The sequence below is a fragment of the Salvelinus fontinalis genome, chromosome 10 (assembly GCF_029448725.1).
Source record: "Salvelinus fontinalis isolate EN_2023a chromosome 10, ASM2944872v1, whole genome shotgun sequence".
Lineage (NCBI taxonomy): Eukaryota > Metazoa > Chordata > Actinopteri > Salmoniformes > Salmonidae > Salvelinus > Salvelinus fontinalis.
In genome coordinates, this window is record NC_074674.1 from 49,251,198 (window position 1) to 49,271,326 (window position 20,129).

The 20,129-nt window shown below is 38.8% G+C and overlaps 1 protein-coding gene across 1 annotated transcript in view; it reads left to right on the plus strand.

The window, feature by feature from the left end:
• Positions 1 to 19,276: 19,276 nt before the first annotated feature.
• layna (layilin a) overlaps positions 19,277 to 20,129 on the plus strand; it is a 45,075-nt gene continuing 44,222 nt past the window's right edge. Inside the window, exon 1 of the mRNA XM_055936946.1 lies at positions 19,277 to 19,546. Coding sequence (XP_055792921.1) covers positions 19,450 to 19,546 — 97 coding nt within the window. The 5' untranslated portion in view covers positions 19,277 to 19,449. The remainder of the gene's footprint in view (positions 19,547 to 20,129) is intronic.

A 20,129-nucleotide genomic window follows, 5' to 3' on the forward strand; every position in this document is an offset into this window, starting at 1 on the left:
TATCTGATCTAACATCTATCTGAATGTATCTGATCTAACATCTATATGATCTAACATCTATCTGATCTAACACCTATCGGATCTAACACCTATCTGAATGTATCTGATCTAACATCTATCTGATCTAACACCTATCTGAATGTATCTGATCTAACATCTATCTGAATGTATCTGATCTAACACCTATCTGAATGTATCTGATCTAACATCTATCTGAATGTATCTGATCTAACATCTATCTGATCTAACATCTATCTGATCTAACATCTATCTGATCTAACATCTATCTGATCTAACACCTATCTGAATGTATCTGATCTAACATCTATCTGAATGTATCTGATCTAACATCTATCTGATCTAACATCTATCTGATCTAACATCTATCTGATCTAACACCTATCTGATCTAACACCTATCTGATCTAACATCTATCTGATCTAACATCTATCTGATCTAACATCTATCTGATCTGACATCTATCTGATCTAACACCTATCTGAATGTATCTGATCTAACACCTATCTGATCTAACATCTATCTGATCTAACATCTATCTGATCTAACATCTATCTGATCTGACATCTATCTGATCTAACACCTATCTGAATGTATCTGATCTAACATCTATCTGATCTAACATCTATCTGATCTAACATCTATCTGATCTAACACCTATCAGATCTAACATCTATCTGAATGTATCTGATCTAACATCTATCTGATCTAACATCTATCTGAATGTATCTGATCTAACACCTATCTGATCTAACATCTATCTGATCTAACGTCTATCTGATCTAACACCTATCTGAATGTATCTGATCTAACATCTATCTGATCTAACACCTATCTGAATGTATCTGATCTAACATCTATCTGAATGTATCTGATCTAACATCTATCTGAATGGATCTGATCTAACACCTATCTGAATGTATCTGATCTAACATCTATCTGAATGTATCTGATCTAACATCTATCTGATCTAACATCTATCTGATCTAACATCTATCTGATCTAACACCTATCTGATCTAACATCTATCTGATCTAACATCTATCTGATCTAACACCTATCTGAATGTATCTGATCTAACATCTATCTGATCTGACATCTATCTGATCTAACATCTATCTGAATGTATCTGATCTAACATCTATCTGATCTAACATCTATCTGATCTAACATCTATCTGATCTAACATCTATCTGAATGTATCTGATCTAACATCTATCTGATCTAACATCTATCTGATCTAACACCTATCTGATCTAACATCTATCTGAATGTATCTGATCTGACATCTATCTGATCTAACACCTATCTGAATGTATCTGATCTAACATCTATCTGATCTAACATCTATCTGATCTAACACCTATCTGATATAACATCTATCTGAATGTATCTGATCTGACATCTATCTGATCTAACACCTATCTGAATGTATCTGATCTAACATCTATCTGATCTAACACCTATCTGATCTAACATCTATCTGATCTAACATCTATCTGATCTAACATCTATCTGATCTAACATCTATCTGATCTGACATCTATCTAATCTAACACCTATCTGAATGTATCTGATCTAACATCTATCTGATCTAACATCTATCTGATCTAACACCTATCTGAATGTATCTGATCTAACATCTATCTGATCTAACATCTATCTTATCTAACATCTATCTGAATGTATCTGATCCAACACCTATCTGATCTAACATCTATCTGATCTAACATCTATCTGATCTAACACCTATCTGAATGTATCTGATCTAACATCTATCTGATCCAACACCTATCTGATCTAACACCTATCTGATTTAACATATATCTGGATGTATCTGTCCTAACATCTATCTGAATGTATCTGATCTAACACCTATCTGATCTAACATCTATCTGAATGTATCTGATCTAACATGTATCTGATCTAACACCTATCTGAATGTATCTGATCTAACGTCTATCTGATCTATCATCTATCTGATCTAACATCTATCTGAATGTATCTGATCTAACATCTATCTGATCTAACATCTATCTGATCTAACATCTATCTGAATGTATCTGATCTAACATCTATCTGATCTAACATCTATCTGAATGTATCTGATCTAACATCTATCTGATCTAACACCTATCTGATCTAACATCTATCTGATCTAACATGTATCTGATCTAACATCTATCTGAATGTATCTGATCTAACATCTATCTGATCTAACATCTATCTGATCTAACATCTATCTGATCTAACATCTATCTGATCTAACATCTATCTGAATGTATCTGATCTAACATCTATCTGATCTAACATCTATCTGAATGTATCTGATCTAACATCTATCTGATCTAATATCTATCTGATCTAACATCTATCTGATCTAACATCTATCTGATCTAACATCTATCTGAATGTATCTGATCTAACATCTATCTGATCTAACACCTATCTGATCCAACATCTATCTGATCTAACATGTATCTGGTCTAACATCTATCTGATCTAACATCTATCTGAATGTATCTGATCTAACATCTGTCTGATCTAACATCTATCTGAATGTATCTGATCTAACATCTATCTGATCTAATATCTATCTGATCTAACATCTATCTGATCTAACATCTATCTGATCTAACATCTATCTGAATGTATCTGATCTAACATCTATCTGATCTAACATCTATCTGATCTAACATCTATCTGATCTAACATCTATCTGATCTAACATCTATCTGATCTAACATCTATCTGAATGTATCTGATCTAACATCTATCTGATCTAACATCTATCTGATCTAACACCTATCGGATCTAACACCTATCTGAATGTATCTGATCTAACATCTATCTGATCTAACACCTATCTGAATGTATCTGATCTAACATCTATCTGATCTAACATCTATCTGATCTAACATCTATCTGATCTAACACCTATCTGAATGTATCTGATCTAACATCTATCTGAATGTATCTGATCTAACACCTATCTGATCTAACATCTATCTGATCTAACATCTATCTGATCTAACATCTATCTGAATGTATCTGATCTAACATCTATCTGATCTAACATCTATCTGATCTAACACCTATCGGATCTAACACCTATCTGAATGTATCTGATCTAACATCTATCTGATCTAACACCTATCTGAATGTATCTGATCTAACATCTATCTGAATGTATCTGATCTAACACCTATCTGAATGTATCTGATCTAACATCTATCTGAATGTATCTGATCTAACATCCATCTGATCTAACATCTATCTGATCTAACATCTATCTGATCTAACATCTATCTGATCTAACACCTATCTGAATGTATCTGATCTAACATCTATCTGAATGTATCTGATCTAACATCTATCTGATCTAACATCTATCTGATCTAACATCTATCTGATCTAACACCTATCTGATCTAACACCTATCTGATCTAACATCTATCTGATCTAACATCTATCTGATCTAACATCTATCTGATCTAACATCTATCTGATCTGACATCTATCTGATCTAACACCTATCTGAATGTATCTGATCTAACATCTATCTGATCTAACACCTATCTGATCTAACATCTATCTGATCTAACATCTATCTGATCTAACATCTATCTGATCTGACATCTATCTGATCTAACACCTATCTGAATGTATCTGATCTAACATCTATCTGATCTAACATCTATCTGATCTAACATCTATCTGATCTAACACCTATCTGATCTAACATCTATCTGAATGTATCTGATCTAACATCTATCTGATCTAACATCTATCTGAATGTATCTGATCTAACACCTATCTGATCTAACATCTATCTGATCTAACATCTATCTGATCTAACACCTATCTGAATGTATCTGATTTAACATCTATCTGATCTAACACCTATCTGAATGTATCTGATCTAACATCTATCTGAATGTATCTGATCTAACATCTATCTGAATGGATCTGATCTAACACCTATCTGAATGCATCTGATCTAACATCTATCTGAATGTATCTGATCTAACATCTATCTGATCTAACATCTATCTGATCTAACATCTATCTGATCTAACACCTATCTGATCTAACATCTATCTGATCTAACATCTATCTGATCTAACACCTATCTGAATGTATCTGATCTAACATCTATCTGATCTGACATCTATCTGATCTAACATCTATCTGAATGTATCTGATCTAACATCTATCTGATCTAACATCTATCTGATCTAACATCTATCTGATCTAACATCTATCTGAATGTATCTGATCTAACATCTATCTGATCTAACATCTATCTGATCTAACACCTATCTGATCTAACATCTATCTGAATGTATCTGATCTGACATCTATCTGATCTAACACCTATCTGAATGTATCTGATCTAACATCTATCTGATCTAACATCTATCTGATCTAACACCTATCTGATCTAACATCTATCTGAATGTATCTGATCTGACATCTATCTGATCTAACACCTATCTGAATGTATCTGATCTAACATCTATCTGATCTAACACCTATCTGATCTAACATCTATCTGATCTAACATCTATCTGATCTAACATCTATCTGATCTAACATCTATCTGATCTGACATCTATCTGATCTAACACCTATCTGAATGTATCTGATCTAACATCTATCTGATCTAACATCTATCTGATCTAACACCTATCTGAATGTATCTGATCTAACATCTATCTGATCTAACATCTATCTGATCTAACATCTATCTGAATGTATCTGATCTAACACCTATCTGATCTAACATCTATCTGATCTAACATCTATCTGATCTAACACCTATCTGAATGTATCTGATCTAACATCTATCTGATCTAACACCTATCTGATCTAACACCTATCTGATTTAACATATATCTGAATGTATCTGTCCTAACATCTATCTGAATGTATCTGATCTAACACCTATCTGATCTAACATCTATCTGAATGTATCTGATCTAACATGTATCTGATCTAACATCTATCTGAATGTATCTGATCTAACATCTATCTGATCTAACATCTATCTGATCTAACATCTATCTGATCTAACACCTATCTGAATGTATCTGATCTAACATCTATCTGATCTAACATCTATCTGATCTAACATCTATCTGATTGTATCTGATCTAACATCTATCTGATCTAACATCTATCTGATCTAACATCTATCTGAATGTATCTGATCTAACATCTATCTGATCTAACATCTATCTGAATGTATCTGATCTAACATCTATCTGATCTAACACCTATCTGATCTAACATCTATCTGATCTAACATGTATCTGATCTAACATCTATCTGAATGTATCTGATCTAACATCTATCTGATCTAACATGTATCTGGTCTAACATCTATCTGATCTAACATCTATCTGAATGTATCTGATCTAACATCTATCTGATCTAACATCTATCTGAATGTATCTGATCTAACATCTATCTGATCTAACATCTATCTGATCTAACATCTATCTGATCTAACATCTATCTGATCTAACATCTATCTGAATGTATCTGATCTAACATCTATCTGATCTAACATCTATCTGATCTAACATCTATCTGATCTAACACCTATCTGAATGTATCTGATCTAACATCTATCTGATCTAACACCTATCTGAATGTATCTGATCTAACATCTATCTGAATGTATCTGATCTAACACCTATCTGATCTAACATCTATCTGATCTAACATCTATCTGATCTAACATCTATCTGAATGTATCTGATCTAACATCTATCTGATCTAACATCTATCTGATCTAACACCTATCGGATCTAACACCTATCTGAATGTATCTGATCTAACATCTATCTGATCTAACACCTATCTGAATGTATCTGATCTAACATCTATCTGAATGTATCTGTTCTAACACCTATCTGAATGTATCTGATCTAACATCTATCTGAATGTATCTGATATAACATCTATCTGATCTAACATCTATCTGATCTAACATCTATCTGATCTAACATCTATCTGATCTAACACCTATCTGAATGTATCTGATCTAACATCTATCTGAATGTATCTGATCTAACATCTATCTGATCTAACATCTATCTGATCTAACATCTATCTGATCTAACATCTCTCTGATCTAACACCTATCTGATCTAACATCTATCTGATCTAACATCTATCTGATCTAACACCTATCTGAATGTATCTGATCTAACATCTATCTGATCTGACATCTATCTGATCTAACATCTTTCTGAATGTATCTGATCTAACATCTATCTGATCTAGCATCTATCTGATCTAACATCTATCTGATCTAACATCTATCTGATCTAACATCTATCTGATCTAACATCTATCTGATCTAACATCTATCTGATCTAACATCTATCTGATCTAACATCTATCTGATCTAACATCTATCTGATCTGACATCTATCTGATCTAACACCTATCTGATCTAACATCTATCTGATCTGACATCTATCTGATCTAACACCTATCTGAATGTATCTGATCTAACATCTATCTGATCTAACATCTATCTGATCTAACATCTATCTGATCTAACATTTATCTGATCTAACATCTATCTGATCTGACATCTATCTGATCTATTACCTATCTGAATGTATCTGATCTAACATCTATCTGATCTAACATCTATCTGATCTAACATCTATCTGATCTAACATCTATCTGATCTAACATCTATCTGAATGTATCTGATCTAACATCTATCTGATCTAACATCTATCTGAATGTATCTGATCTATCACCTATCTGATCTAACATCTATCTGATCTAACATCTATCTGATCTAACACCTATTTGAATGTATCTGATCTAACATCTATCTGATCTAACACCTATCTGATCTAACACCTATCTGATCTAACATCTATCTGAATGTATCTGTCCTAACATCTATCTGAATGTATCTCATCTAACACCTATCTGATCTAACATCTATCTGAATGTATCTGATCTAACATCTATCTGATCTAACACCTATCTGATCTAACACCTATCTGAATGTATCTGATCTAACATCTATCTGATCTAACATCTATCTGATCTAACATCTATCTGATCTAACATCTATCTGAATGTATCTGATCTAACATCTATCTGATCTAACATCTATCTGATCTAACATCTATCTGATCTAACATCTATCTGAATGTATCTGATCTAACATCTATCTGATCTAACATCTATCTGATCTAACATCTATCTGAATGTATCTGATCTAACATCTATCTGAATGTATCTGATCTAACATCTATCTGATCTAACATCTATCTGATCTAACATCTATCTGATCTAACATCTATCTGATCTAACACCTATCTGAATGTATCTGATCTAACATCTATCTGATCTAACATCTATCTGATCTAACATCTATCTGATCTAACATCTATCTGAATGTATCTGATCTAACATCTATCTGAATGTATCTGATCTAACATCTATCTGATCTAACATCTATCTGATCTAACATCTATCTGATCTAACACCTATCTGAATGTATCTGATCTAACATCTATCTGATCTAACATCTATCTCATCTAACATCTATCTGATCTAACACCTATCTGAATGTATCTGATCTAACATCTATCTGATCTAACATCTATCTGAATGTATCTGATCTAACATCTATCTGATCTAACATCTATCTGATCTAACATCTATCTGATCTAACACCTATCTGAATGTATCTGATCTAACATCTATCTGATCTAACATCTATCTGATCTAACATCTATCTGATCTAACATCTATCTGATCTAACATCTATCTGATCTAACATCTATCTGATCTAACATCTATCTGAATGTATCAGATCTAACATCTATCTGATCTAACACCTATCTGATCTATAATCTATCTGATCTAACATCTATCTGATCTAACATCTATCTGATCTAACATCTATCTGATCTAACATCTATCTGATCTAACATCTATCTGAATGTATCTGATCTAACATCTATCTGATCTAACATCTATCTGATCTAACATCTATCTGATCTAACATCTATCTGAATGTATCTGATCTAACATCTATCTGATCTAACATCTATCTGATTTAACATCTATCTGAATGTATCTGATCTAACATCTATCTGAATGTATCTGATCTAACACCTATCTGATCTAACATCTATCTGAATGTATCTGATCTAACATCTATCTGATCTAACATCTATCTGAATGTATCTGATCTAACACCTATCTGATCTAACATCTATCTGATCTAACATCTATCTGATCTAACATCTATCTGATCTAACACCTATCTGAATGTATCTGATCTAACACCTATCTGATCTAACATCTATCTGATCTAACATCTATCTGATCTAACATCTATCTAACATCTATCTGAATGTATCTGATCTAACACCTATCTGATCTAACATCTATCTGATCTAACATCTATCTGAATGTATCTGATCTAACACCTATCTGATCTAACACCTATCTGATCTAACATCTATCTGATCTAACATCTATCTGATCTAACATCTGTCTGAATGTATCTGATCTAACACCTATCTGATCTGACATCTATCTGATCTAACATCTATCTGATCTAACATCTGTCTGAATGTATCTGATCTAACACCTATCTGATCTGACATCTATGTGATCTAACATCTATCTGATCTAACATCTATCTGATCTAACACCTATCTGATCTAACACCTATCTGAATGTATCTGATCTAACATCTATCTGATCTAACATCTATCTGATCTAACATCTATCTGATCTAACATCTATCTGAATGTATCTGATCTAACATCTATCTGATCTAACATCTATCTGAATGTATCTGATCTAACATCTATCTGATCTAACATCTATCTGATCTAACATCTATCTGATCTAACACCTATCTGAATGTATCTGATCTAACATCTATCTGATCTAACATCTATCTGATCTAACATCTATCTGATCTAACATCTATCTGATCTAACACCTATCTGAATGTATCTGATCTAACATCTATCTGATCTAACATCTATCTGATCTAACATCTATCTGATCTAACATCTATCTGAATGTATCTGATCTAACATCTATCTGAATGTATCTGATCTAACATCTATCTGATCTAACATCTATCTGATCTAACATCTATCTGATCTAACATCTATCTGATCTAACACCTATCTGAATGTATCTGATCTAACATCTATCTGATCTAACATCTATCTCATCTAACATCTATCTGATCTAACACCTATCTGAATGTATCTGATCTAACATCTATCTGATCTAACATCTATCTGAATGTATCTGATCTAACATCTATCTGATCTAACATCTATCTGATCTAACATCTATCTGATCTAACACCTATCTGAATGTATCTGATCTAACATCTATCTGATCTAACATCTATCTGATCTAACATCTATCTGATCTAACATCTATCTGATCTAACATCTATCTGATCTAACATCTATCTGATCTAACATCTATCTGAATGTATCAGATCTAACATCTATCTGATCTAACACCTATCTGATCTATAATCTATCTGATCTAACATCTATCTGATCTAACATCTATCTGATCTAACATCTATCTGATCTAACATCTATCTGATCTAACATCTATCTGAATGTATCTGATCTAACATCTATCTGATCTAACATCTATCTGATCTAACATCTATCTGATCTAACATCTATCTGAATGTATCTGATCTAACATCTATCTGATCTAACATCTATCTGATTTAACATCTATCTGAATGTATCTGATCTAACATCTATCTGAATGTATCTGATCTAACACCTATCTGATCTAACATCTATCTGAATGTATCTGATCTAACATCTATCTGATCTAACATCTATCTGAATGTATCTGATCTAACACCTATCTGATCTAACATCTATCTGATCTAACATCTATCTGATCTAACATCTATCTGATCTAACACCTATCTGAATGTATCTGATCTAACACCTATCTGATCTAACATCTATCTGATCTAACATCTATCTGATCTAACATCTATCTAACATCTATCTGAATGTATCTGATCTAACACCTATCTGATCTAACATCTATCTGATCTAACATCTATCTGAATGTATCTGATCTAACACCTATCTGATCTAACACCTATCTGATCTAACATCTATCTGATCTAACATCTATCTGATCTAACACCTATCTGAATGTATCTGATCTAACACCTATCTGATCTAACATCTATCTGATCTAACATCTATCTGATCTACCATCTATCTAACATCTATCTGAATGTATCTGATCTAACACCTATCTGATCTAACATCTGTCTGATCTAACATCTATCTGAATGTATCTGATCTAACACCTATCTGATCTAACACCTGTCTGACCTAACATCTATCTGATCTAACATCTATCTGATCTAACATCTGTCTGAATGTATCTGATCTAACACCTATCTGATCTGACATCTATCCGATCTAACATCTATCTGATCTAACACCTATCTGATCTAACACCTATCTGAATGTATCTGATCTAACATCTATCTGATCTGACATCTATCTGATCTAACATCTATCTGAATGTATCTGATCTAACATCTATCTGATCTAACATCTATCTGATCTAACACCTATCTGATCTAAACTCTATCTGATCTAATACCTATCTGATCTAAACTCTATCTGAATGTATCTGATCTAACATCTATCTGATCTAACATCTATCTGATCTAACACCTATCTGATCTAACACCTATCTGAATGTATCTGATCTAACATCTATCTGATCTAACATCTATCTGATCTAACATCTATCTGATCTAACACCTATCTGATCTAACACCTATCTGAATGTATCTGAACCAATAGACTTCGTCGCAGCTCACTTATACTTATAGCGAAGTGTTAATGGTATAAGAACAAACATTGTGACTGAACATAAATGATAACATCTATGTAAATAAATATAAACATAAATGTAATAATGTTTGTCTAAACTCATGTGGACGTTCATTATTGTTGAAGGAGAATGACGTTCTTATCCAGTTACACAAATCAACATGGACGTCAGTAGAAACCCTATTTATTTAATCAAGTCGGCCATAAGCTCCTCTCTCGGGACAGCTTTATGTCGACCATAAACGTTTTTGGGCACCGTTTGTCACAGTTATAGTGCATTAACTGCATTTAATGTATTGTTTAGAGTTGTTGTTGTTGGCATTAAAAAAGGGTTGTTTTTCCCTATCAAGATTGGCATTGTAAAATCGCCACTGTTTGCTAGCTAACGCTTACAATCATTTCCATTTGATTTGCTATCGTGTGTTATTGATCTCCCAAGGAACGACATTTACCGAACGTTTACCTGGAGGAAAATGGGGGAGGGTCATACCTTTTAAATTTCATTGAAGGGATAGGTATAGTATTTTTTTTTTTGAAATCTAGCCCAGGGGAGGGTCATGTAATAGGTCATTAATAACATGATATATTTTTCAGTGTTTGAGAATTAGTTGCTTATTAGACAATATATGGATGTGTTCCTGATGCTACCCCTCCTCTCTGATTCTCCGCTGAGCAGGCAATATTAACTGCACCTATAGGCTATTTATATTTAGTGTGGTCTCAATCAAATGATCCATATCCTACAGGAAAGAGGATATATGCTATGAGGTGCATGCTGGGAGAAGCACAGAGAAAAGTTATATCTCTAAGATATAGCTGCGGGGATTGTGTCAATTAAAGTAGGTTGCACTGCAATGGATATTCCAACCCTGGGCCCTGACCTGCTCTGCTCTTGCTCATCAAAAACAATAATTGTGCTGCTTAACCAATGCTGTGCTGTCAAAGCCTACAGTGGCTGTTCAGGAGGAGTGTCAAAGGTTTCTTCCAATTTTGTAACTTTTTATTAGGCCTAGTCCATAAAATGCACTATCTTGCGCGCGGACTAGCCTATGTTCTGTTCAGTTTGAGAAGGAGAGCGCGAAGAAGAGAAGGAGGACCGAGGTCAACAATAGTATGTGGTCACCTGCTCATCGAACATCTCATTCCAAAATCATGGACATTAATATGGAATTGGTCAACCCTTTGCTGCTTTAAAAAAGCCTCTTGTCACGACTTCCGCCGAAGTCGGTCCCTCTCCTTGTTCGGGCGGCGTTCGGCGGTCGACGTCACCGGCTTTCTAGCCATCGCCGATCCACTTTTCATTTTCCATTTGTTTTGTCTTTGTTTTACACACCTGGTTTCAATCCCCCAATTACTTGTTCATTATTTAACCCTCTGTTCCCCCATGGTTGTTTGTGAGTGATTGTTTGTCTTGTATACGGTCCGTTATTGTGGGCTCGGTATATTGTGTTGTATTTGTGAATACTTGAGTAAATACGTTGATTACTCATATCTGCTGTTCTGCGCCTGACTCTCTACACCAGCTACACACAGGACCAATTACACCTCTACTCTTCTGCGAAGACTTTCCACTTGATGTTGGAACATTGCTGCAAAAACTTGCTTTCATTCAGCCACAAGAGCATTAGTGAGGTCGGGCACTGATGTTGGGCGATTAGGCCTGGCTCGAAGTCGGCGTTCCAATTCATCCCAAAGGTGTTCGATGTGATTAAGGTCAGGGCTTTGTGCAGGCCAGTCAAGTACTTCCACACCGATCTCTACAAACGATTTCTGCATGGACCACGCTTTGTGTCATGCTGAAACAGGAAAGGCCTTTCCCTAAACTGTGTATTTTTTTGGGGGGGGGGGGGGGGGGGGGGTTAGATTGTAGCTTTCATCAATATAGTTGTCTGCATCATTTCCAATCCCCCATATATTTTTGGATTAAGTGTGTATGTGTGTGTGTGTGTATACAGTTGAAGTCGGAAGTTTACATACACTTAGGTTGGAGCAATTGTAGACTTCCAACCTGTGGCACCTCCCAGCGTATTGGGCTGTTGTAGACTTCCAACCTGTGCGTGGCAGTAATGATTGATTTGACAAATAGGAATTTTTAAGGTTGCTTGTACATTTTGATTTTTTGACCGTAAGTAAATGAAAATAGTTGCTCAGCAAAACTTGATATTTGGTGATCAACTAACGTATTTTGACACTATAACGCTTGCAGAGCTGGTGAATGTGAGTTTAAGTCTGAGCTTTTCTGAGGTCTCTAACACAAAGACATTGGTTCAAGTTTATTTCTATTTATACAACGGGTGGGTCTAATGCTGATTGGTTAAAAGTTCATTCCGGCCGTGTCTAATCCCCAAGTTGCCACCGGCTAAATCTATGACGTTAAAATGCCTATTTACTCTCTTCCATCTGACTGCGCAATCCACTGTCTCATCAGCCCAGCCAGGCAATTTATAAACTTGATCTCCACTATAAAAAACATCTAGCCATTCTCACATTTCTTTTTGACTAACATTTAGTGTTCAACAGAGGGGATTTGTATAAACCTGGATGTCTGTCTCTCTGACATTTGCAACATTGTTTCAATATTCAAATTGGATCTCCAGCTGTCCCCATAGTAATGAACGTGTCGGGAGTCGGGAGTCGGGACACGAGAGAGAGGCAGGCAGCGTATCTCAGCCAGTTGAAATCGTTCATTAGCTGGCATCATCTTTATGGATATAGACAAAGAAATGTGAGAAAAGGTCAAATGAAAAGAGGTACAGCTAGTTTGCAGTCTTTCCAGCTTCAGTTTGAAGTGATTGTGTTGGCTGTGTTGTTAGCTGTGTTGTTGGCTGTGTTGTTAGCTGTGTTGTCGGCTGTGTTGTCGGCTGTGTTGTCGGCTGTGTTGTTGGCTGTGTTGTTGGCTGTGTTGTTGGCTGTGTTGTCGGCTGTGTTGTCGGCTGTGTTGTCGGCTGTGTTGTCGGCTGTGTTGTCGGCTGTGTTGTAGGCTGTGTTGTTAGCTGTGTTGTTAGCTGTGTTGTTGGCTGTGTTGTTGGCTGTGTTGTTGGCTGTGTTGTAGGCTGTGTTGGCTGTGTTGCTGGCTGTGTTGTAGGCTGTGTTGTTAGCTGTGTTGTTAGCTGTGTTGTTGGCTGTGTTGTTGGCTGTGTTGTTGGCTGTGTTGTAGGCTGTGTTGGCTGTGTTGCTGGCTGTGTTGTAGGCTGTGTTGTTAGCTGTGTTGTTGGCTGTGTTGTCGGCTGTGTTGTCGGCTGTGTTGTTGGCTGTGTTGTTGGCTGTGTTGTTAGCTGTGTTGGTGGCTGTGTTGTTGGCTGTGCTGTTGGCTGTGTTGTTGGCTGTGTTGTTGGCTGTGTTGTTGGCTGTGTTGTTGGCTGTGTTGTTGGCTGTGTTGTCGGCTGTGTTGTAGGCTGTGTTGTTAGCTGTGTTGTTAGCTGTGTTGTTGGCTGTGTTGTTGGCTGTGTTGTTGGCTGTGTTGGCTGTGTTGCTGGCTGTGTTGCAGGCTGTGTTGTAGGCTGTGTTGTTAGCTGTGTTGTTAGCTGTGTTGTTGGCTGTGTTGTTGGCTGTGTTGTTGGCTGTGTTGTAGGCTGTGTTGGCTGTGTTGCTGGCTGTGTTGCAGGCTGTGTTGTTAGCTGTGTTGTTGGCTGTGTTGTCGGCTGTGTTGTCGGCTGTGTTGTCGGCTGTGTTGTTGGCTGTGTTGTTAGCTGTGTTGGTGGCTGTGTTGTTGGCTGTGCTGTTGGCTGTGTTGTTGGCTGTGTTGTTGGCTGTGTTGTTGGCTGTGCTGTTGGCTGTGTTGTTGGCTGTGTTGGTGGCTGTGTTGTTGGCTGTGTTGTTAGCTGTGTTGGTGGCTGTGTTGTTGGCTGTGTTGTTAGCTGTGCTGTTGGCTGTGTTGTTGGCTGTGTTGTCGGCTGTGTTGTTGGCTGTGTTGTTGGCTGTGTTGTTGGCTGTGTTGTTGGCTGTGTTGTTGGCTGTGTTGTTAGCTGTGCTGTTGGCTGTGTTGTTGGCTGTGTTGTCGGCTGTGTTGTTGGCTGTGTTGTTGGCTGTGTTGTCGGCTGTGTTGTCGGCTGTGCTGTCGGCTGTGCTGTCGGCTGTGTTGTTGGCTGTGTTGTTGGCTGTGTTGTTGGCTGTGTTGTTGGCTGTGTTGTAGGCTGTGTTGTTGGCTGTGTTGTTGGCTGTGTTGTTGGCTGTGTTGTTGGCTGTGTTGTTGGCTGTGCTGTCGGCTGTGCTGCCGGCTGTGTTGTTGGCTGTGTTGTTAGCTGTGTTGTTGGCTGTGTTGTTAGCTGTGTTGTTGGCTGTGTTGTTGGCTGTGTTGTTGGCTGTGTTGTTGGCTGTGTTGTTGGCTGTGTTGTTAGCTGTGTTGTTGGCTGTGTTGTAGGCTGTGTTGTTAGCTGTGTTGGTAGCTGTGTTGTTAGCTGTGTTGTTGGCTGTGTTGTTGGCTGTGTTGTTGGCTGTGTTGTTGGCTGTGTTGTTGGCTGTGTTGTTGGCTGTGTTGTAGGCTGTGTTGTTAGCTGTGTTGTTGGCTGTGTTGTAGGCTGTGTTGTTAGCTGTGTTGTTGGCTGTGCTGTTGGCTGTGTTGTCGGCTGTGTTGTCGGCTGTGTTGTCGGCTGTGTTGTCGGCTGTGCTGTTGGCTGTGTTGTTGGCTGTGTTGTTGGCTGTGTTGTTGGCTGTGTTGTTGGCTGTGTTGTTGGCTGTGTTGACGGCTGTGTTGTTGGCTGTGATGACGGCTGTGCTGTTGGCTGTGCTGTTGGCTGTGTTGTCGGCTGTGTTGTTGGCTGTGTTGTCGGCTGTGATGTTGGCTGTGTTGTTAGCTGTGTTGGTGGCTGTGTTGTTGGCTGTGTTGTTGGCTGTGTTGTTAGCTGTGCTGTTGGCTGTGTTGTTGGCTGTGTTGTCGGCTGTGTTGTTGGCTGTGTTGTTGGCTGTGTTGTTGGCTGTGCTGTCGGCTGTGTTGTCGGCTGTGTTGTCGGCTGTGCTGTCGGCTGTGCTGTCGGCTGTGTTGTTGGCTGTGTTGTTGGCTGTGTTGTTAGCTGTGTTGGTGGCTGTGTTGTTGGCTGTGTTGTAGGCTGTGTTGTTAGCTGTGTTGTTGGCTGTGTTGACGGCTGTGCTGTTGGCTGTGTTGCTGGCTGTGTTGTTGGCTGTGTTGTTGGCTGTGTTGTTAGCTGTGTTGTTAGCTGTGTTGTTGGCTGTGTTGTTGGCTGTGTTGTTGGCTGTGTTGTAGGCTGTGTTGTTAGCTGTGTTGTTAGCTGTGTTGGTGGCTGTGTTGTTGGCTGTGTTGTTAGCTGTGTTGCTGGCTGTGTTGTAGGCTGTGTTGTTAGCTGTGTTGTTAGCTGTGTTGCTGGCTGTGTTGTAGGCTGTGTTGTTAGCTGTGTTGTTAGCTGTGTTGTTGGCTGTGTTGTTGGCTGTGTTGCTGGCTGTGTTGTAGGCTGTGTTGTTAGCTGTGTTGTTAGCTGTGTTGGTGGCTGTGTTGTTGGCTGTGTTGTTAGCTGTGTTGTTAGCTGTGTTGTTGGCTGTGTTGTTGGCTGTGTTGTTGGCTGTGTTGTAGGCTGTGTTGTTAGCTGTGTTGTTGGCTGTGTTGTAGGCTGTGTTGTTAGCTGTGTTGTTGGCTGTGCTGTTGGCTGTGTTGTCGGCTGTGTTGTCGGCTGTGTTGTCGGCTGTGTTGTCGGCTTTGCTGTTGGCTGTGTTGTCGGCTGTGTTGTCGGCTGTGCTGTTGGCTGTGTTGTTGGCTGTGTTGACGGCTGTGTTGACGGCTGTGTTGTTGGCTGTGTTGACGGCTGTGATGTTGGCTGTGTTGTTGGCTGTGCTGTTGGCTGTGCTGTTGGCTGTGCTGTTGGCTGTGTTGTTAGCTGTGATGTTGGCTGTGTTGCTGGCTGTGTTGTTGGCTGTGCTGTTGGCTGTGTTGTTGGCTGTGTTGTTGGCTGTGCTGTTGGCTGTGCTGTTGGCTGTGTTGTTGGCTGTGCTGTTGGCTGTGTTGTTGGCTGTGTTGTTAGCTGTGTTGGTGGCTGTGTTGTTGGCTGTGTTGTTGGCTGTGTTGTTAGCTGTGCTGTTGGCTGTGTTGTTGGCTGTGTTGTCGGCTGTGTTGTTGGCTGTGTTGTTGGCTGTGTTGTCGGCTGTGTTGTCGGCTGTGTTGTCGGCTGTGCTGTTGGCTGTGCTGTTGGCTGTATTGTTGGCTGTGTTGTTGGCTGTGTTGGTGGCTGTGCTGTTGGCTGTGCTGTTGGCTGTGTTGGTGGCTGTGCTGTTGGCTGTGTTGTTGGCTGTGTTGACGGCTGTGCTGTTGGCTGTGCTGTTGGCTGTGTTGTTGGCTGTGCTGTTGGCTGTGTTGTTGGCTGTGTTGTTGGCTGCGCTGTTGGCTGTGTTGTTGGCTGTGCTGTTGGCTGTGTTGTTGGCTGTGTTGTTGGCTGTGTTGTTAGCTGTGCTGTTGGCTGTGTTGTTGGCTGTGTTGTTGGCTGTGTTGTTGGCTGTGTTGTTGGCTGTGTAGTTGGCTGTGTTGTTGGCTGTGTTGTTGGCTGTGTTGTTGACTGTGTTGTTGGCTGTGTTGTAGGCTGTGTTGTTAGCTGTGTTGGTGGCTGTGTTGTTGGCTGTGTTGTTAGCTGTGTTGTTAGCTGTGTTGTTGGCTGTGTTGTTAGCTGTGTTGTTGGCTGTGTTGTTGGCTGTGTTGTTGTCTAGCTCTGAACAACAGTGTTCTGACAATGAGCACATTTTCTATGCCAGGGTGAAATCACGCCTCATTAGCTCATTGTTATGGATGTATCCAAATAAATGTCACTAGAAAACAGCTTAAACAAATGCAGCTACTGTTGTTATTCTGGATGCACTGTTTGACGTGACTGTAAAGTTAGCCGTAGTTGGCTAGCTAGCAAGCAAGGGATAAGAATGTTGCCAGCCAGTATGGCAATAGAACATTTAGAACGAATGACTGGGTCGCCGTTTCAATATATCCTCTAACACCGGCTTCTCGGATAACACCGGCTTCTCGGATATTATCACATAAGTATGATTAACCTTCCAACTGAATGTTAGCTTAGCTTGTTAGCTTAGCTAATAGTTTGTTTGTTTACATGTTCAAGTGCTTATAGTGTCATAACTTTACCAGCATATTACATCAGATGCTCGTTTTGTCCAAATGATCAGTGACCAAAAAAATCTCCTCCTCGTTAGTTGTCGCATCCCAGTCTGCTGACAGACGCTACAACAGCAGTTAATCTACTGTCAGTGGTGTGTCTGTAGTCTAGTCAGCGTTTAGAACCAGACGCTACAACAGCAGTTAATCTACTGTCAGTAGTGTGTCTGTAGTCTAGTCAGCGTTTAGAACCAGACGCTACAACAGCAGTTAATCTACTGTCAGTAGTGTGTCTGTAGTCTAGTCAGCGTTTAGAACCAGACGCTACAACAGCAGTTAATCTACTGTCAGTAGTGTGTCTGTAGTCTAGTCAGCGTTTAGAACCAGACGCTACAACAGCAGTTAATCTACTGTCAGTGGTGTGTCTGTAGTCTAGTCAGCGTTTAGAACCAGACGCTACAACAGCAGTTAATCTACTGTCAGTGGTGTGTCTGTAGTCTAGTCAGCGTTTAGAACCAGACGCTACAACAGCAGTTAATCTACTGTCAGTGGTGTGTCTGTAGTCTAGTCAGCGTTTAGAACCAGACGCTACAACAGCAGTTAATCTACTGTCAGTGGTGTGTCTGTAGTCTAGTCAGCGTTTAGAACCAGACGCTACAACAGCAGTTAATCTACTGTCAGTAGTGTGTCTGTAGTCTAGTCAGCGTTTAGAACCAGACGCTACAACAGCAGTTAATCTACTGTCAGTAGTGTGTCTGTAGTCTAGTCAGCGTTTAGAACCAGACGCTACAACAGCAGTTAATCTACTGTCAGTGGTGTGTCTGTAGTCTAGTCAGCGTTTAGAACCAGACGCTACAACAGCAGTTAATCTACTGTCAGTAGTGTGTCTGTAGTCTAGTCAGCGTTTAGAACCAGACGCTACAACAGCAGTTAATCTACTGTCAGTAGTGTGTCTGTAGTCTAGTCAGCGTTTAGAACCAGACGCTACAACAGCAGTTAATCTACTGTCAGTAGTGTGTCTGTAGTCTAGTCAGCGTTTAGAACCAGACGCTACAACAGCAGTTAATCTACTGTCAGTGGTGTGTCTGTAGTCTAGTCAGCGTTTAGAACCAGACGCTACAACAGCAGTTAATCTACTGTCAGTAGTGTGTCTGTAGTCTAGTCAGCGTTTAGAACCAGATAGCACTCTGCTGATTAGATCACTCCTTCTTCTCCTCCCCCGACTCTCAAGATCAATAACTAACATCCCCCTCCTCCTCCTCCTCCCCCCCTCCTCCTCCTCATCATCATTAAAACTACTCTTAAAAGATTACATCCACGTCCACTCTCTCTCTACCAGTGGTTCAGTGTGTGTAGGGTCTCTCTGTAGTAAGCCTGGTCTCTTTTGATCTTGAGTATTTGGTAGCCTGTACAGTAGTGCGCTGTTATTAAAGCCTGTGTATCTGACTTGCGGGGCTTCAGTTGGTCAGTTCTCTGATGGAGGGAGAGGTAACGAAGAGAAGGAGGAAGGACCAGATGGTGAATCTGGTGGTTGTGTGTTTGCTCCAGTCTGCTGCGGCCAGTCTTATCACCGGTAAGTGAGACACACACCAAATCAAATTGTATTTGTCACATGTGTTGAATACAACTGGTATAGACTTTACCGTGAAATGATTGCAGAAGCGATGCAGAGATTAAAAATAGTACTTAAAAAACTGAGAAGAAAAATAATTTTAACACGAGGAATAAAATACACAAGAATGGAGCTATATACAGGAAGTACCAGATCAATGTGGAGCTATATACAGGAAGTACCAGATCAATGTGGAGCTATATACAGGAAGTACCAGATCAAGGTGGAGCTATATACAGGAAGTACCAGATCAATGTGGAGCTATATACAGGAAGTACCAGATTAATGTGGAGCTATATACAGGGAATACCAGATCAATGTGGAGCTATATACAGGGAGTACCAGATCAATGTGGAGCTATATACAGGAAGTACCAGATCAATGTGGAGCTATATACAGGGAGTACCAGTACCAGATCAATGTGGAGCTATATACAGGAAGCACCAGATCAATGTGGAGCTATATACAGGAAGTACCAGATCAATGTGGAGCTATATACAGGGAGTACCAGATCAATGTGGAGCTATATACAGGGAGTACCAGA